Here is an 18001-nt window from a genome sequence, read left to right as displayed (position 1 = left end):
AGAATTCTTTTTGAGATTCTAAACGTACTATCCTAAAATTCTTTCAAAATACAAAGGAAATTATGAAATAATTTGAATTTCAAATGAAAGTTTTAAAATTAAAAAAAAAAATCATGTTAACATTGAAGTACAAATCGATGCTGAAATTAATAGCAATAAATATAAATTTGAAATTTTTACCTCAAATGGAATGGAAGTTTAAATCTATGAAAATGGAATTCATTTGAGCATCGAGGATGTTTTTGTAATTTTAAATACTTTATTTGTTAATTTTAAACAAATCATTTGTTATTCAAAAATTTCTATTTGAAATTCGAGTAATTCCATTAAATGAAATTGAAAAATCATTTTTTATTATGGTTTTGAATATTAATTTTTTTTAATTTCAAATGAAGTTTTTTGTATTCAAATGGTTATATTGGAATTTCAAAATATTTAGTTTGGTATTTTTAATTAAGTCTTAAATTACTTTAATTAATTGTAATAATTCGAATTACAAAATTTGAATTACAAATGAAAGTACTTGAATTATAAATGAAAGTACATAAATTACAAATGAAAGTACTTGAATTACAAATGAAAGTATTTGGATTACAAAAGTAATACTTCAATGTCAAATGAAATGTTTCGAATTACAACTGAAAGAATTTGAATTGCAAATGGAATAATTTAAATTGCAATTGAATTGTTTTGAAATTGAAGTGACATTCTCAATTAGAATTAAATTGTGATGTAGCAAAATTATACTTATCAAATTAGAATTGAAATATCGCATTACAAATAAGTTGTAATGAATAAAAATTGAAAGTTTCAAATTACAATAGAAATGTTCTGCAAAAAATATGCCTACAATATATATTTTTATTTTTGTTAATTTTTGATTCCAAAAAAATCATATCAAATTTTGACTAAAAACGACACTTACAGCCTGTTTTTGTAAAATTCGAAACGAAACAATTCGAACGAATTACTACCAAACCTTTATTTATGTAAAAAAAATGTTTCTTGATTCTAAACAAAAATAAAAGACATATTTTTCAAAACCAAGGAGTTTGTTCGCAAGTCACTCGAATTCGTTCGTTTAGAATTTTACAAAAACAGGCTGTTAATACATATATTAAAAATTGTCTAAAATGTTGCCTTATTAATCGAAAAGTCCTAAAATAATGTAATTTGGGCACACCCCAGAATGTAGATTCTATGAAAAATTTGTAATTATTTTATCAATTACACTGTAAGATAAAATCGGGTTAATGTCGGTTTTATTATCTATTTTTTTTTAGAAACCGGGTTCTTTCTTCCTCGAAATTAGTTTTTATGCTTATTTGGCCTAACTTTTTTTAGTAAATAATTCGAACATATTGAAATACATACATACAGGGTTTTAGTAACATGACACGGCTAAACTTGCAAAAATACAATTAAAACGTTTAAATATCAATTTCCCGACAATGAGGGCCCCACCTAAAATCTTGTGAATTACATATTTGTGGAACATTGCGAGAATGAAAAATCACATCTAGTGATAATTAGAGACCGGTTCCAAAAATTAAGGACGAAAAGGACATATAAGGAATCGAGTTAGAAGGGTGAAATGTTCTACAAACAAATTCCTCATTCAATTTTACTGAAGATATCTAAATACATTAAATAGCTACAAAAATGGAAAAAAAATGATCACGCCATATATCCGAACTTCGACTTATTTTGATTTTTTCCTTCTGGAGTTTTCATACACTGACCACGGTCTTTCATACCTAATAGGTATTTTTCATCCCCCAAAATCGGACAATGTGATCTGCATTTTTTGAAATGTCTTCAATTTCCATTGAAAAATTAGCAGAGTATTTCTTCTCAAATCCGAGTTTGTTCTCCTCGGTTTCGTTTTCCTTCCTTTTCATTCTGTTTTTTTTTCGCCGAACTGAATACAATATCACATACATTGGCATGCATTTTCTTCAGGATGTTTAAGGTAAATTTTTTGGTTGAGCCATTCGAAAAAAATATCTATGGAGTTTCCCTTTCTTCGCTCTAATAGCTTTCTCCATTCTCTTCAGTATACACTTCCCGAGATAGTATGCATTCTTCTTAGCAAATAAAGGTAGAATACATTTCAATGATGGGAATTTCCTCCCAGGGAATATTTGGAATATAACAAAATCTACACTTTCTTTCCTCTCTCACATTAGGTATTTATATGTACCTATATTTAAAAATACGATTTCAATCTATTTTTAGATAAATATTTTCTATTTTGCAATTTTTTTTTTACAACTATTGTAAAAAAATTGTTTTATATTTATTTATAACGTAATTTATTTACCTGCCATATTTAGCCAAGTAAATTGGCTTAGATATCTCCAATTTTTTATAGGTACCCCTATTCCTCCAGCTCCTTGAATATCTCCAACTTTTTATAAAAAAATTCCCCCCTAATTACGGCAAACTGTATTTAGTTCATAATAATTTTTATGCAGCTAAGATAAGTTCAAACCCCAGAAAAAGAAAAAAAAATAAAATAAAAGATACAAAATACAAAACTGTAAACATAAACCAAAGAAATACAAAGTTTAAAAAAATATTCCAAAAATACAAAAAATAGCAACAACAACATTTCCAAAACCATCTTTATAAAAAAAAATAATTATGAACTAAATACATTTTGTTGGCATTTCTTCTACCCAGAAAAAATCAAGAATAAAAAAATAGAAACTAATTCTTAAAAAACAAACCGAAAATTGAATCAAATTTTTTGTGGATATGAAGAAATACAAAGTACCTCGCTGTTAGTTTTTACTGTAATCACATTTTTATTTTTTAAAACTTTACTTCTCTTGCAATTAAATTAAAAGAAAAAAGAAACAAGAACTACCTACACTCAGTCATTTTAAAGAAATACAACAAAAATACATTTTACAAAAAACAAAATGGTAACAAAACTTCAATAGTTAATTTAATAAAAATAGTCATTATTTTTAAAATACAAAAATAAAAAATACAACAACAAAACCCCAACAACAAAAAACCAATGTTCAACAAAGTCAAGTCATAACTACTAGAACAGTCGTCTTGTGTGTGTGTGTTTTTTTAAATATTTTATTAATTTCTTTTTATATATATAAAAAAAATATATTATACACAACAAACACCATTATATACATCTTATACAACAAACAAAACAAAGCAAAATACAAAAAATATTTTTAACTATAAACAAATGTAATGTAAAACAAAAATATATTTTCTTAAGTTGTTTTTACATTCTTCTTTTTTAAGGTTTATTTATAATATAAAAATAAATATATATTTTTTAGTGAAATTATTTAGTATTTTAAGTCCAAAAAAATGAATATTGTAAATTATATTTAATGGAATGAGAGAAACAAGAAGAAGGAAAACCCAACATTGTAAAATAAATACCCGCACACCACCACCTACCGCACCCATCCCAACCCACTTCTACCGAATGTCAAAAGAAATAAATCATAGCTGGGTTCTTTTTTTATTGTAAGGGCGCCTGCGTGCCAGTGCGTGTGTGTGTGTGTCTTTGTTCATCTTTATAAGAAAAAAATATGAGAAAAAAGATTTTAGAATTTAATTGTTTCAAAAACATTTAGTAATTAAGTTTAAAACAACAACAACAAAATTAAGAATGAAATTAAGAAGTAAGAAATATGTATATTTGAATATAAGTCAACATAAAAAAATACAAAAACACAACAACAAAAACCAACAACAATCACCAAAAATCTAAACAAGTCATTTGTATAGGTTTAACATTAAAATAAAATATATGGGATGTAAAGAAGTAACAACTTAAATACATAGGTGTGAATGTATGTGTGTAATTGGGATCCGAGAAAAGATGTTAGTAAAATAATCCTAGAAATGGGATAGAACCAGTGGAAATTAATTCATACGAACTTATAACCGTTAACCAACTGTGGGACTATAATAGGGGAAAAAATTGATCAATTTGTCGGGATCTAGATTAACTGTTTAAAAAAAACCAAAATTATCAAATTAATTAAAATATAAAGATTCGAATATACATAACGAAATCTGTGCAGTTGTAGCAACCAGCTTAGGAGCCAGCTTCAAGATACATGTGCGTAATCCTTCATATATCTCCGATACCATTCGCAATTCTCTTGGCGATTTTGAACGGGGTAGAAAAAATTGGTAATGAAATTACGATCCTGTATTATTTCACTGATGTAGCGTTATGTTGTTGTGGCAACTAGCTCGAAAATTCATTATAAATCCCCGAAACCATTCTGTTTTGCACTTTGCACTTTCCTTGATGATTTCGTTGGTGATATCCTCTTGGTAGCCCCGACTTTTCGGGTTCAGTGTTTACAAATCCATAACAATTATCAATTATATATCCAACTATATAAACTAATGGTTATTCTTCGTCCTGGAATGACATTTTCCCATAATCTGAATGATATTTGCAACGCGTTGCATAGACTAAACGGCATGACCGACACTTGACACTGTGGTCGATCTGGTACTGTAAAAACGGTATGTAGCTTGGCCTCTTCCCCCGGCAAAATCGATATAGAATGGATAAGGTCGATTCTACAGATATAAAGGGCTTGATCGCTTAATATGTCATTGATATTCTGCAAAGGATATGAGTCTATCATCCTTAGAGCATTAAGTTTTCTTGCATCGAGGCGAATTACACCATTTCTTGTACACCCGGCGAAAAAGGATAATGTTTATAATAGCACGTTTTTCAAGTTTTTCACGAATTTCTGGAACATTTTTCACGAATTCTGGAATTTTATTAGTTAGAGCATATATATATATATATATTTTCATAGGTAGAAGTTCCATGAATTTGCTTTTGGGGGTCCAAACTGATATATTTCGGGGGCAATATCAAATCATTTCCAATAGTCTGTTCCTATTATAATTTTCCATTGTACAATGAATATTCCCTGACTATGGCTCCTGAATCAGTTATCACAGCAGTGTTTAGTATTACTATACAGGAAATGTCGCGCTGATCGCTTTGATATTTTACATGGAGTCCCGTTTATGCTCAACGATGACGCCTATAATTTCCGGCGATGTTGATATGATATTTAGGTGGTGCAATGAACCAAAACTTTATTGTTGTCTAGTCGCTCTAGAGACTATTTACATATTTTACACGGTGAAGGGGATCTGACCAAATACCTAGAACGGCTGTTTGGATGATGATCAGTCAATATTCCGAGGGTCAAATCAAGCAAAACATAAAGTGACCAAATTTTTATTTTATGACGTAGATATTCAACTTGGGAAAACTATATTTGGAAAATATGCCAGGGTTAGAAAGTGGAGCTTGTGACCTATAAACGGTGAAGAGGGTGCAAATATCGCGAAATATTGCCCAGGCTCAGAATATAGTTGTGTAGGGTATCATATGGTCAGCCCGTCCGACTATTCTGTTCCGCTCACTGTTTTTATTTTTATACCCTACACTACTATGTTGTTAGGGTATTATAGTTTTGTGGTTGCACACCCCAAGAGTTTGCAACGTCGCGAAATATTGATCCTAGACCCACCTTTAAGTATACCGATCGTCATATCTCGACCAGCTGAATCGATCCGCCCGTCTGTCCATAATAATTTGTAAACACGATACAGGCCACAGTTATGGACCAATCTTCACGAAATTTTGAATGTAGGATGGGTTCTGGCCAATAAAGACCCCTATTGTTTTTGGAAAAGTTCGGTTAATATTTAGGTAATGAAATGGACCAAAAACTTTATTTTTGTCTGTTTTTCTGATCGCTCCAGATGACAGTTATGACATCGCGAATTTGCATGGAGAAGGGAGTTGGGCCAATGAATAAGCATGCCTGTTTTGATAAAGATCGGTCAATATTTAGCGAGTCAAATGGACCCATACTTTTGTGTGAAAAATGACAAAATTTGTATTTTATGGCGTATATATTTGGCCCTGAAGGACATCGACCCGAGAAGTTTTTAGTATATCCAATAGGAGTGGTTGACCCTTAAATTGAAACCAATTATTTGGCTGATGAGCTCACTGGTTATTTTTTATTTATTATATTGATATTGAATTAAAAAAAAAATGGTGTATATTAATTTTGGCATTCCGTTTGCAATACTTCGAATTGTTCCCCGTAGACCCCATAAAATATTTTTGAACGGAATAAAATTCTATGTCGATTTATGCATGACTGTTAAAACCACGATAGAGCTCCCAATATTAAGGATAAAGCTTTGAAATTTTGCACATACATATTGCAAATGGCATATACCGATATATGCCATGTGTTCGTATAGTCCTCATATGATGGTACCCCCAAATATTCGGTATTTTGGGAATATTTGACACGTTTTTTAACGGATTTGAATGTCATTTTGAACTTTTTGATCCAATTGGGTAGCAAATCTCCCTACGAAAAATCATAAATATGGGTCCACTTTTTAGGATATCCCCCACATAACGGTATTCCTTATTATTCGGTAAGTTTTGGAGTTTGGAACGTTTTCCAACCGAATTGGCTTCAATTTGATATTGTAAACTCTCAGTGGCTGAGGAAGACTTTTCCCTATAGGACAAATCCCCAGTCACAGAGGATGACTTATCCTAAGAGGAAAAAAAAAATCGTCAGTCACTGAGGATGATTTTTCCCTATAGGAAGAAATCATCAGTCACTGCGGATGACTGCTCCCTGTAGAAAAATATTTTCAGTTCCTATAGGAAAAAAAAACTCAGTCACTGCGGATGACTGCTCCCTGTAGAAAAATATTTTCAGTTCCTATAGAAAAAAAAACTCAGTCACTGCGGATGACTTTTCCCAATAGGAAAAAAATCTTCAGTCACTTTTCCCATAGGAAAAATTCTTTAGTCACTAAGGTTGACTTTTCCCTGTAGGAAAAAAAATCTTCGGTCATTGAGGATGAGTTTTCCCCCAGAGGCTGAGTATAATTTTTTTTTCCTCATAAGAATATTATCTTCAAATTAATAATTTCTTCTTATAGGAAAAATATCCTCAGCTTCTAAAAATTTTTTCCTATGGGAAAAATTATCCGAATCTGAAGATTTTTGTTTATTAAAAAGAAGTATGCTCTGCCTCTGAATATTTATTTTTCTATTGTAAACAAAATTTCCTCTGCATATTTTTTTCCTATAAGAATAAATAATCCTCAGCATCTGAGGAGGATTGATATTGAAAATTCTCAATGGATAGAAAATCTACCTACCAAACGTGATCAACATTGATGCATTTTTTTTTTTTTTTTTTTTTTGATAGCCCCCAAAGTAACGGTTGCTCTCAAAATTCGCTATTTTGGCAAGTTTGTGCATGTTTTTCAAACCGAATTGGCAGTTATATGGTGTTTTGAATTAACTTTAGTTAACCAATCGTTCTGTAATTTGTTGGAATAGTCCACCTCATCGTTTTACTTGTTTAGTAAATATTGAACAAAAATTAATCATTGATAAAAAATATGTTTTTTTTTATAAAAATTGTGTTACTTAAAAAGTATAGCTCAATTGTTTTTAAAAAAAAAACGTATTTCTTAATTTTGGAACACCCCACAAAATACGGTTTTAGGAGGCTATACCAAAACGCCAACTATACCTATATCAACACGAATGTCGATATTAATTAGGAGAACCCCAAATACAAACTTAGAGTCAATTCCGGTGAAATATATGTAAAAATCCTCAAAATGGCGGAAATCGAGTAGTGCGGGTTGATGAGGTATATACTTAAAAGTGTACCAATATTGTTTTATTTTTTAGCAAGATTTACAATCCGATTAGATCCAACTATACTTAAAGTCGAAAATTCTGATTAAAAAACGTTTCAGAAATACTGCAAATTTATATGTAGTGTGCCGAAAAATTAAACGAAATTGATAATAAGGTACATAGGTACACGTTTTTCTCATTGAGAATCTAAAATATTAAATTGGGAAAAAAATGTTCAAAATTATAAACGCCGAAACTCAGACCAATTTTTTTGGTAGGGAGATGTTATTCCCATTGAGAATCTGAAACATAAAATTACAAGCAATTTGGTTTAAGAACATGCTCAATATTCCCACAATTCCGTATATTGTGGAATACCTTTATATGGGGACTACCCTAATAAATGGATCAATATTGATAATTTCTGTTACGAAAATTTGTCATCCAATGGAAAACAACAATATCAAATTACAAAACCCTTCTTTACGAAACCAATTTTTCTAATTAGAAAATAAATAAATAATAAAGGCCAATATTGAAATCTTTAACTAAATACCTATAAAGTTACAGTTACATTTTCACTGTTTTGAGTCAAATTTTACTATCGAATATGTTGATTTTTGAGGACAACTAACACTTTTTCTCAGATCCACAAATATTACGAAAACGTTAAATATATATAATTAAAAATATATATTTAAAAATATATGGATACCAACAAATGTGTTAAAAACAAATAATGGCAGTGTAATAAAATTACATTTCATTAAAAAGTCGCCACATTTCCCTATTCACTTCAAATATTGAGGGTGACAACGTTTTAAAGTAAAACATTTCAATTGTTGAACTTTCAAAAAAAGCTGAATTGTAAAACAAACTAAAAAATATGAACCAGAAAAATCCAACAACAACAAAAATATATTTAAAATTAAGTGGAGAAGGAGACGAATGAAGAAATATCAATGTACCTTTTTTAAACAGGATTTTTTTTATAAATATAGATGTAGACATAATATGTAAATCAAAACAAAAAGTAAATAAAATTAAGATGTACCAATTAAAAAATGAAAATATAAATACCACAAGAAACCCTAAAAAATACACTAAGCTATAAGAATTTTATTTTAAAAATTAAAAAAATGAAATATTGTTTTTATTATTCAAAATAATATTTGTTTTATTATTATTATGAAAATAATAGAAAAACAATATATTTTTTATTATTAAGTTTTTATATATAAAGAAAATATACAACATTTATATTTTAAATTTAATTTTGGTAGCCAATAAGTTATGAAAATAGATAATGTTAAACATTAAAGAAAAATCAAACATATATAAAAATAATTATTTTTTATTTATTTCGTTCGACATTTCTTTTTGTTTTATTTCTTAACAATAGACCAAGATTTTTTGTTTTTGTAATCAAAAAATGTATATATAAAAAACAAACTTGTAAAGAACACCATTATGTACATCAACCAAAACTCCTACAAGAAAATAACCCTATAGTTAGCAAAATAAAACTTTTAGTCCAATGAAGAAAAAACTATGGAATTTATTAAAAAAAAAAATAAAAACAAAAATGTTTTTTATACATTTTTTATTTTTATTTTTCTTTTTTATTTTGTCCCAGAACAATTTTCTGTCCCCCCATTCAAAACCAAAAAACAAACCCAATATTTGGATGATATTCGTTGAAATAAATGTGTACCTACAAAAAATAAATGAAAAAAAAAAGAAAATAATGAAAAAAATCTATATAAAATATTAAATAAAATTATTATGTGTGTGGAACATAAAAAAAACAAACATTTAAAAATGAGAATTGTTTTATTTCATGGGGTGCGGTAATATGAAAAAATATTCCTTAAAAAATCCACGCCTATCAAACACTTGAAAAAATATTCCTTTAAAAATCCACGCCTATGGAAGACTTGCAAAAATATTCCTTAAAAAAATCCACGCCTATGAAAGCCTTGAAAAAATATTCCTTTAAAAATCCACGCCTATGGAAGACTTGAAAAAATATTCCTTTAAAAATCCACGCCTATGGAAGACTTGAAAAAATATTCCTTTAAAAATCCACGCCTATGGAAGACTTGAAAAAATATTCCTTTAAAAATCCACGCCTATGGAAGATTTGAAAAAATATTCCTTTAAAAAATACACACCTATCGGAGCCTTGAAAAAATATTCCTTTAAAAATCCACGCCTATGGAAGACTTGAAAAAATATTCCTTTAAAAATCCACGCCTATGGAAGATTTGAAAAAATATTCCTTTAAAAAATACACACCTATCGGAGCCTTGAAAAAATATTCCTTTAAAAATCCACGCCTATGGAAGACTTGAAAAAATATTCCTTTAAAAATCCACGCCTATCAAAGACTTGAAAAAATATTCCTTTAAAAATCCACGCCTATCAAAGACTTGAAAAAATATTCCTTTAAAAAATACACACCTATCGGAGCCTTGAAAAAATATTCCTTTAAAAATCCACGCCTATGGAAGACTGGCAAAAATATTCCTTTAAAAAACCCACACTTATTAAAGACTTGAAAAAATATTCCTTTAAAAAACTCACGCCTATGAGAGCCTTGAAATAAATTAAAACCACCACAAAAATTCTTGCTGTTTCTAAATTTATTTACACATTTCCTTTTTTTATTTCAAAACATATCATTCCATTTTAGAAAGTAAATTTAATGCCCCAAGTACCATCGGCTGAACGATAAGGTTCTGCTCCAAAACGCACCGGCTTTTCTCCATCAACTGGGGGTTGAGGTTCATTCGAATCAGGAGCTTCGGGATTTTCAGGAACCGGCTGGGCCTAGAATGAAGAAAAAATTAATTTACGGATATGATCCTTTTTAATAGGGACTTCAAAAAATTGTATTCTTACCCGACCCATAGAGAGGGCTACCAAAGCAAAGAAGAAAAAGATTGCAAGGAATTTCATGTTGAGAGAAGATTAACTTGTGATTTGAATTTAACGTCTAAACTGCTTACCTTATATACTAAACTCCATGTTAACCAAGGCTCTGATGTCTATGGGAGCAGTATTGAGAATTATCTATTGTGGAAGCAGTTAACAATTGCACCTGACATTGATTAATTATAGTTTTGTAATTAGTTAAGTAAAAATTCCAAAGAAAAATGCGAACCTAAGTCATTTTTTCGAAAAAAAAAAATTAGCAAATATGGCTGAATCATACAAAGCTTTTCGATGGAAAATATTTTATGCCATTTTTAGGCCTTGAAAAAATCCACGCCTATTAAGGCCTTGAAAAAATCCACGCCTATTAAGGCCTTGAAAAAATCCACGTCTATTAAGGCCTTGAAAAAATCCACGCCTATTAAGGCCTTGAAAAAATCCACGGCTATTAAGGCCTTGAAAAAATCCACGCCTATTAAGGCCTTGAAAAAATCCTCGCCTATTAAGACCTTGAAAAAATCCACGCCTATTAAGGCCTTGAAAAAATCCACGCCTATTAAGGCCTTGAAAAAATCCACGTCTATTAAGGCCTTGAAAAAATCCACGCCTATTAAGGTCTTGAAAAAATCCACGCCTATTAAGGCCTTGAAAAAATCCACGTCTATTAAGGCCTTGAAAAAATCCACGTCTATTAAGGCCTTGAAAAAATCCACGTCTATTAAGGCCTTGAAAAAATCCACGCCTATTAAGGCCTTGAAAAAATCCACGCCTATTAAGGCCTTGAAAAGATCTACCTTTAAAAAATCCACGCCTATTAAGGCCTTGAAAAGATCTACCTTTAAAAAATCCACGCCTATTAAGGCCTTGAAAAGATCTACCTTTAAAAAATCCACGCCTATTAAGGCCTTGAAAAGATCTACCTTTAAAAAATCCACGCCTATTAAGGCCTTGAAAAAATCTACCTTTAAAAAATCCACGCCTATTAAAGCCTCGAAAAAATCTACCTTTAAAAAATCCACGCCTATTATGGCCTTGAAAAAATCTACCTTTAAAAAATCCACGCCTGTTAAGGCCTTCAAAAAATCAACCTTTAAAAAATCCACGCTTGAAAAATATTCCTTAAAAAATCCACGCCTATTCTAGCCTTGAAAAATATTCCTTAAAAAATCCAAGCCTACTCTAGCCTTGAAAAAATATTTCTTTAAAATATCCACCCCTATGGAAGCCTTGAAAAATATTCCTTAAAAAATCCACGCCTATCAAAGCCTTGAAAAAATAATCCTTTAAAAAATCGACGCCTGTCAAAGCCTTGAAAAAAAAATCCTATAAAAAATCCACGCGTATGGAAGCTTTGAAAAAATAATCCTTTAAAAAATCCACACCTATCAAAGCCTTGAAAAAATAATCCTATTGAAGCCTTGAAAATATTCCTTCCAGGTTGTGTTGGGACTTGTATATGCTCGGATTTCCGTAAAATGACAATCGAAAACGATTTACAAATATGTTGGAAATATGGCAGGCCCGCCTATAATGATCTTTTGGAATTATCCGGTTCTTTCAATTATAAAATTCTTCAAGGAAGTATTTTAATACCATGGAGACGAACCGACTTAGTTTAAGTTGTTAAGAAACTTATTTATTTAAGTTAATATTTTATATATATATTTTTAAATTTATGTATATATTTTTTACAAAGAATATTTAATAAAAATAAAAAAATCACTAAAAAATATTGTTTGTTTTTATTTACGGATTCATCAAATATGGTAAGTATACATGCGCCTACGCGTGCCACATATAGTTATGTGATGACGTCACACAATTTTCATTCATCTGGTTTTGTGCATTTTTTGGGCAAATTTCACAAAAATACCAGGCGCCCAGAATAAAATAGAAAGTAGCCCGCCAAAAAATAAAAAACTAGGAAATTACAAAAATTGTAGCATACTTTTAGGCGCTCGAATTTTTTTTGGCGGGTGGGGTATTGCCAGGCCAAATTTTTTGCATATTTTTGGTAGGGAGTTGCCAGATCAAAAAATTTTGAAATTTTTATTTTTTGGCGGGCGACTTGCTACTGAATTCTGGGCGCCTGGTATTTTTGTGAAATTTGCCCAAAAATACACAAATTTTTTGGGAATCTATTTTAAAATTCATTGGGCCCAGGATAGACAGACATGTGACGTTACAGTCTTGCAATTAAATACTAAGCAGCTAATATTACTAAGAGACTAATATTGAAAGCCCCCCACTAACAGATTTTTATAGGCATCCATAAATAAATAAAAAAACATTTTTTTTAGTATTTGTGTTTAAAATCTCTTTATTTATTTTATCTCAATAAACACAAAAACATAATGAAATAAAATGAGCTACATACTATACTTAATAGTATTTAAATTTAATACAATAGTACGGTACAGGAATGAATTATGAATGAAGCCAGGTTTAAAGTTAGTAGTTGATATTTTCTTTCCCAAACTGTTTAAACAAACCAGGCATCCAGAACGGGTAGTTAGAAACATAAACTCATTGGCAAACTGTGGGCTTTCAGTTCCGTAACATGTAAAAGGATCGAAATTCGGAGCAACATGTTGGGGCTCATATCAGGAAATAGATTTGAAAAAAAGAAACATAACTGCTTTGGTAGTCCTTGAAGGTAGAGGATTTCTATAAAAATCCCCAATGACTGCTCAACAAAGCTGTAAAGAAACATTCTTTAAAAAACTCTGACTGCTCTCATTTTCCTCTAATAGGCGCGAATCTTTTAAAGGCTTCCATAGGCGTGGATTTTTTTAAAGGAATATTTTTCAAGGCTAGAGTAGGCGTGGATTTTTTAAAGGAATATTTTTCAAGGCTAGAGTAGGAGTGGATTTTTTAAAGGAATATTTTTCAAGGCTAGAGTAGGCGTGGATTTTTTCAAGGCTCTAATAGGCGTGGATTTTTTAAAGGAATATTTTTTCAAGGCTCTAATATGCGTGGATTTTTAAAGGAATATTTTTCAAGGCTCTAATATGCGTGGATTTTTAAAGGAATATTTTTCAAGGCTCTAATAGGCGTGGGTTTTTTAAAGGAATATTTTTTCAAGGCTCTAATAGGTGGATTTTTTAAAGGAATATTTTTTCAAGGCTCTAATAGGCGTGGATTTTTTAAAGGAATATTTTTTCAAGGCTCTAATAGGCGTGGATTTTTTAAAGGAATATTTTTTCAAGGCTCTAATAGGCGTGGATTTTTTAAAGGAATATTTTTTCATGGCTCTAATAGGCGTGGATTTTTTAAAGGAATATTTTTTCAAGGCTCTAATAGGTGGATTTTTTAAAGGAATATTTTTTCAAGGCTTCCATGGGCGTGGATTTTTTAAAGGAATATTTTTTCAAGGCTCTAATAGGCGTGGATTTTTTAAAGGAATATTTTTTCAAGGCTTCCATAGGCGTGGATTTTTTAAAGGAATATTTGCTCAAGGCTCTAATAGGCGTGGATTTTTTAAAGGAATATTTGCTCAAGGCTCTAATAGGCGTGGATTTTTTAAAGGAATATTTGCTCAAGGCTCTAATAGGCGTGGATTTTTTAAAGGAATATTTGCTCAAGGCTCTAATAGGCGTGGATTTTTTAAAGGAATATTTGCTCAAGGCTCTAATAGGCGTGGATTTTTTAAAGGAATATTTGCTCAAGGCTCTAATAGGCGTGGATTTTTTAAAGGAATATTTGCTCAAGGCTCTAATAGGCGTGGATTTTTTAAAGGAATATTTGCTCAAGGCTCTAATAGGCGTGGATTTTTTAAAGGAATATTTGCTCAAGGCTCTAATAGGCGTGGATTTTTTAAAGGAATATTTGCTCAAGGCTCTAATAGGCGTGGATTTTTTAAAGGAATATTTGCTCAAGGCTCTAATAGGCGTGGAATTTTTGAAGAAAGGCTTCAAAAATATTATTTTATTAAGAATTTTAAAATATCATTCAATGAAAATTGATCTTCTAATCCACAAAAATACGCTGACGTCTTATCATCATGACCACATATTTCATCGAGTTCCACAACTCTAGCCAATCTCTCCAATAGATGCCATCAGCATATTCTCCTTTGTATTTGCCCTGGTGATAATATCCCGTGGGAACACTGAAAATACGAAACAAAAATAAACTTCAATTCCAATACATATATAAAATCATTAAAAAACAATTGCATTAAAACTTACGCTCGAGCACAGCTCTTATACCACCAACCACCCTTATGTACGGCAGCACAATTTTGTGTATGATTATCGTTATCCTGATCGTGGGTGCTGAATGCCGCACCCATCGAATACGACAAACTATCACCAGCATTACCGGTGTATTTACCCAACAGCTTTAATTTATATTTCTCCTCCGAGCTGCCGATGACAAAATGATCATAGCGTGCATAACGCATTGAGCCACTAAAATTATGCATATACACATATAGTTCCTGGGGTCCATCGTAATTGGTCAGAGCGTAAAGATTTTCCAAACCAATCCAATATTCACCATCCACGTAGCCAAAACCATTCACATAATCCTCCCAGGGGCGATTGAAATTTTCCGAACCATCGAGGCGTTGTAAAATATGTAACCAATCACCTCCCTTGGTGCGATAATCACAAAATGCTTGAAATGTGTGATTCCGATAACGGGCAATGGTTATATTATAATAGCCACTGGTTTCAGTGCAAGCTGTGGCCATGGCACAGTTGGAGGGTGCTGGATGGCTACGGCATTCCATTGGCAGTTCATCTACTCGAGCATCAAAAATTGGTTTACTTTGATTGCGATATTTTTCTCGTTCGGCATATTTTTGAGATGGTGATACGGGAGGGTGTCTATAAAAACAAAAATAGAAGAATATAAAAATATTATAATCCGATATATTTTCAAAATATACTATACTTCAAAATACTTACAATCCGCCATCCACTTTCTGTTTCAGCATATCAAGTGATTGTTTTAGACTTTCAACTTCCATTGACAATTTTGCATAATTATCTTCAGGCTGCAGATCTTCGGAATTCTAGAACAAAAAAGAAGAATTAAGGCGTTTAAAAATATTCCTTTAAAAAATCCACGCCTATCGGAGCCTTGACAAAATATTCCTTTAAAAAATCCACGCCTATGGAAGCCTTGAAAAATATTATTTTAAAAAATCCACGCCTATGGAAGCCTTGAAAAATATTATTTTAAAAAATCCACGCCTATGGAAGCCTTGAAAAATATTATTTTAAAAAATCCACGCCTATGGAAGCCTTGAAAAATATTATTTTAAAAAATCCACGCCTATGGAAGCCTTGAAAAATATTATTTTAAAAAATCCACGCCTATGGAAGCCTTGAAAAATATTATTTTAAAAAATCCACGCCTATGGAAGCCTTGAAAAATATTATTTTAAAAAATCCACGCCTATGGAAGCCTTGAAAAATATTATTTTAAAAAATCCACGCCTATGGAAGCCTTGAAAAATATTATTTTAAAAAATCCACGCCTATGGAAGCCTTAAAAAATATTATTTTAAAAAATCCACGCCTATGGAAGCCTTAAAAAATATTATTTTAAAAAATCCACGCCTATGGAAGCCTTGAAAAAATATTCTTTTGAAAAAGCCACGCCTATGGAAGCCTTGAAAAAATATTCTTTTGAAAAAGCCACGCCTATGGAAGCCTTGAAAAAATATTCTTTTGAAAAAGCCACGCCTATGGAAGCCTTGAAAAAATATTCCTTTAAAAATTCCACGCCTATGGAAGCCTTGAAAAAAATATTCCTTTAAAAAATCCACGCCTATGGAAGCCTTGGAAAAATATTCCTTTAAAAATTCCACGCCTATGGAAGCCTTGAAAAAATATTCCTTTAAAAAATCCACGCCTATGGAAGCCTGGAAAAAGTATTCCTTTAAAAATCCACGCCTATGGAAGGCCTGAAAAAATATTCCATTAAAAAATCCACGCCTATGGAAGCATTGAAAAATATTATTTTAAAAAATCCACGCCTATGGAAGCCCTGAAAAAATATTCCTTTAAAAAATCCACGCCTATGAAAGCCCTGAAAAAATATTCCTTTAAAAAATTCACGCCTATGGAAGCCTTGAAAAAATATTCCTTTAAAAAATCCACGCCTATCAAGGCCTTGAAAAAATATTCCTTTAAAAAATCCACGCCTATCAAGGCCTTGAAAAAATATTCCTTTAAAAAATCCACGCCTATCAAGGCCTTGAAAAAATATTCCTTTAAAAAATCCACGCCTATCAAGGCCTTGAAAAAATATTCCTTTAAAAAATCCACGCCTATCAAGGCCTTGAAAAAATATTCCTTTAAAAAATCCACGCCTATCAAGGCCTTGAAAAAATATTCCTTTAAAAAATCCACGCCTATCAAGGCCTTGAAAAAATATTCCTTTAAAAAATCCACGCCTATCAAGGCCTTGAAAAAATATTCCTTTAAAAAATCCACGCCTATCAAGGCCTTGAAAAAATATTCCTTTAAAAAATCCACGCCTATGGAAGCGTTGAAAAAATATTCCTTTAAAAAATCCAGACCTATCAAGGTTTTGAAAAAATATCCCTTTAAAAATCCACGCCTATGGAAGCCTGGAAAAAATATTCCTTTAAAAAATCCACGCCTGTGAAAGTATTGAAAGATCATTTTTATTTCGGATAGACTTACCCCAAAACAAATTAAGCAGCCGAACACCAAAACAATGTTGAAAATCTCCATTTCGTTTACTTGCCAATTCTCGAAACTGAACTGAACTTGAGATTCTCTTATTTTGGATATTTATGATCGAAATTCAAATTATATTTAGAATTCGCAATTTAGAACCTATGCTAAATTTTGAACTTGAACATTAATTTGAATATGTTTTGAATATATTCACAGTAATTTTTAATGGATGCAACAATTTTGGATTAGAATTTTGAATAAAAAACAAACAATCTATTTCGAAAAATCTAAAATCTATATGGGGGTTAAATACCATTCCAGAAGCTCACCTTTCGGTAGAAAATAATATTCCAAAATCTGTTTTCAATTCACCACAATAAATTTGTATAACTTTATTTGCGGCTGTTTTAGGTTTGCTGGTTGGTTGGTTTTACAATTTCATTTCAATTTTTTTCTCTTCTTTCTTTCTGAAAAGTAGTTGCATATAATATATGTAATAATTAATTAATTATACCTCTTAAAACCATAACTATTGAATAGTTAGTTGTTGTTGTTGTTATTATTGTTTATATAAATGACTAAGTTGGTTGGTTGCTAATATTCTTTTGAAAAATTCTATTATTTTTTTTTAAGTTTTAGTTTTTATATTTGTTTTTAATTCCAAAAAATAATAATAATA

General features: G+C 30.7%; 1 protein-coding gene across 1 annotated transcript; it reads right to left on the bottom strand.

The window, feature by feature from the left end:
- Positions 1-14632: 14632 nt before the first annotated feature.
- Positions 14633-17376, bottom strand: LOC133334663 (angiopoietin-related protein 2-like). Its single transcript, XM_061542995.1, has 4 exons — positions 17326-17376; positions 15577-15683; positions 14854-15495; positions 14633-14774 (listed from the first exon to the last, which is right to left on the bottom strand). The coding sequence occupies exons 1-4, from the start codon at positions 17374-17376 to the stop codon at positions 14633-14635; spliced, it is 942 nt and encodes a 313-aa protein (XP_061398979.1).
- Between the last annotated feature and the right edge of the window lie 625 nt (positions 17377-18001).

Source organism: Musca vetustissima, unplaced genomic scaffold, assembly GCF_032173495.1.
Source record: "Musca vetustissima isolate MV318-11 ecotype Yass unplaced genomic scaffold, APGP_CSIRO_Mvet_v1 utg43074, whole genome shotgun sequence".
Classification (NCBI taxonomy): domain Eukaryota; kingdom Metazoa; phylum Arthropoda; class Insecta; order Diptera; family Muscidae; genus Musca; species Musca vetustissima.
The sequence above is the reverse complement of the archived record's forward strand: the minus strand, read 5'-3'. Positions and strand labels throughout refer to the sequence as shown.

Bases quoted from the DNA above. Each gene is read 5' to 3' on its own strand.
- LOC133334663 (XM_061542995.1), bottom strand. From the start codon at position 17,376: ATGGAGATTTTCAACATTGTTTTGGTGTTCGGCTGCTTAATTTGTTTT. The intron at 15,684-17,325 runs GTAAGTCTATCC...TTTTTGTTCTAG, and splicing joins GCTGCTTAATTTGTTTTGGG to AATTCCGAAGATCTGCAGCC. The intron at 14,775-14,853 runs GTAAGTTTTAAT...TCGTATTTTCAG, and splicing joins TATAAGAGCTGTGCTCGAGC to TGTTCCCACGGGATATTATC.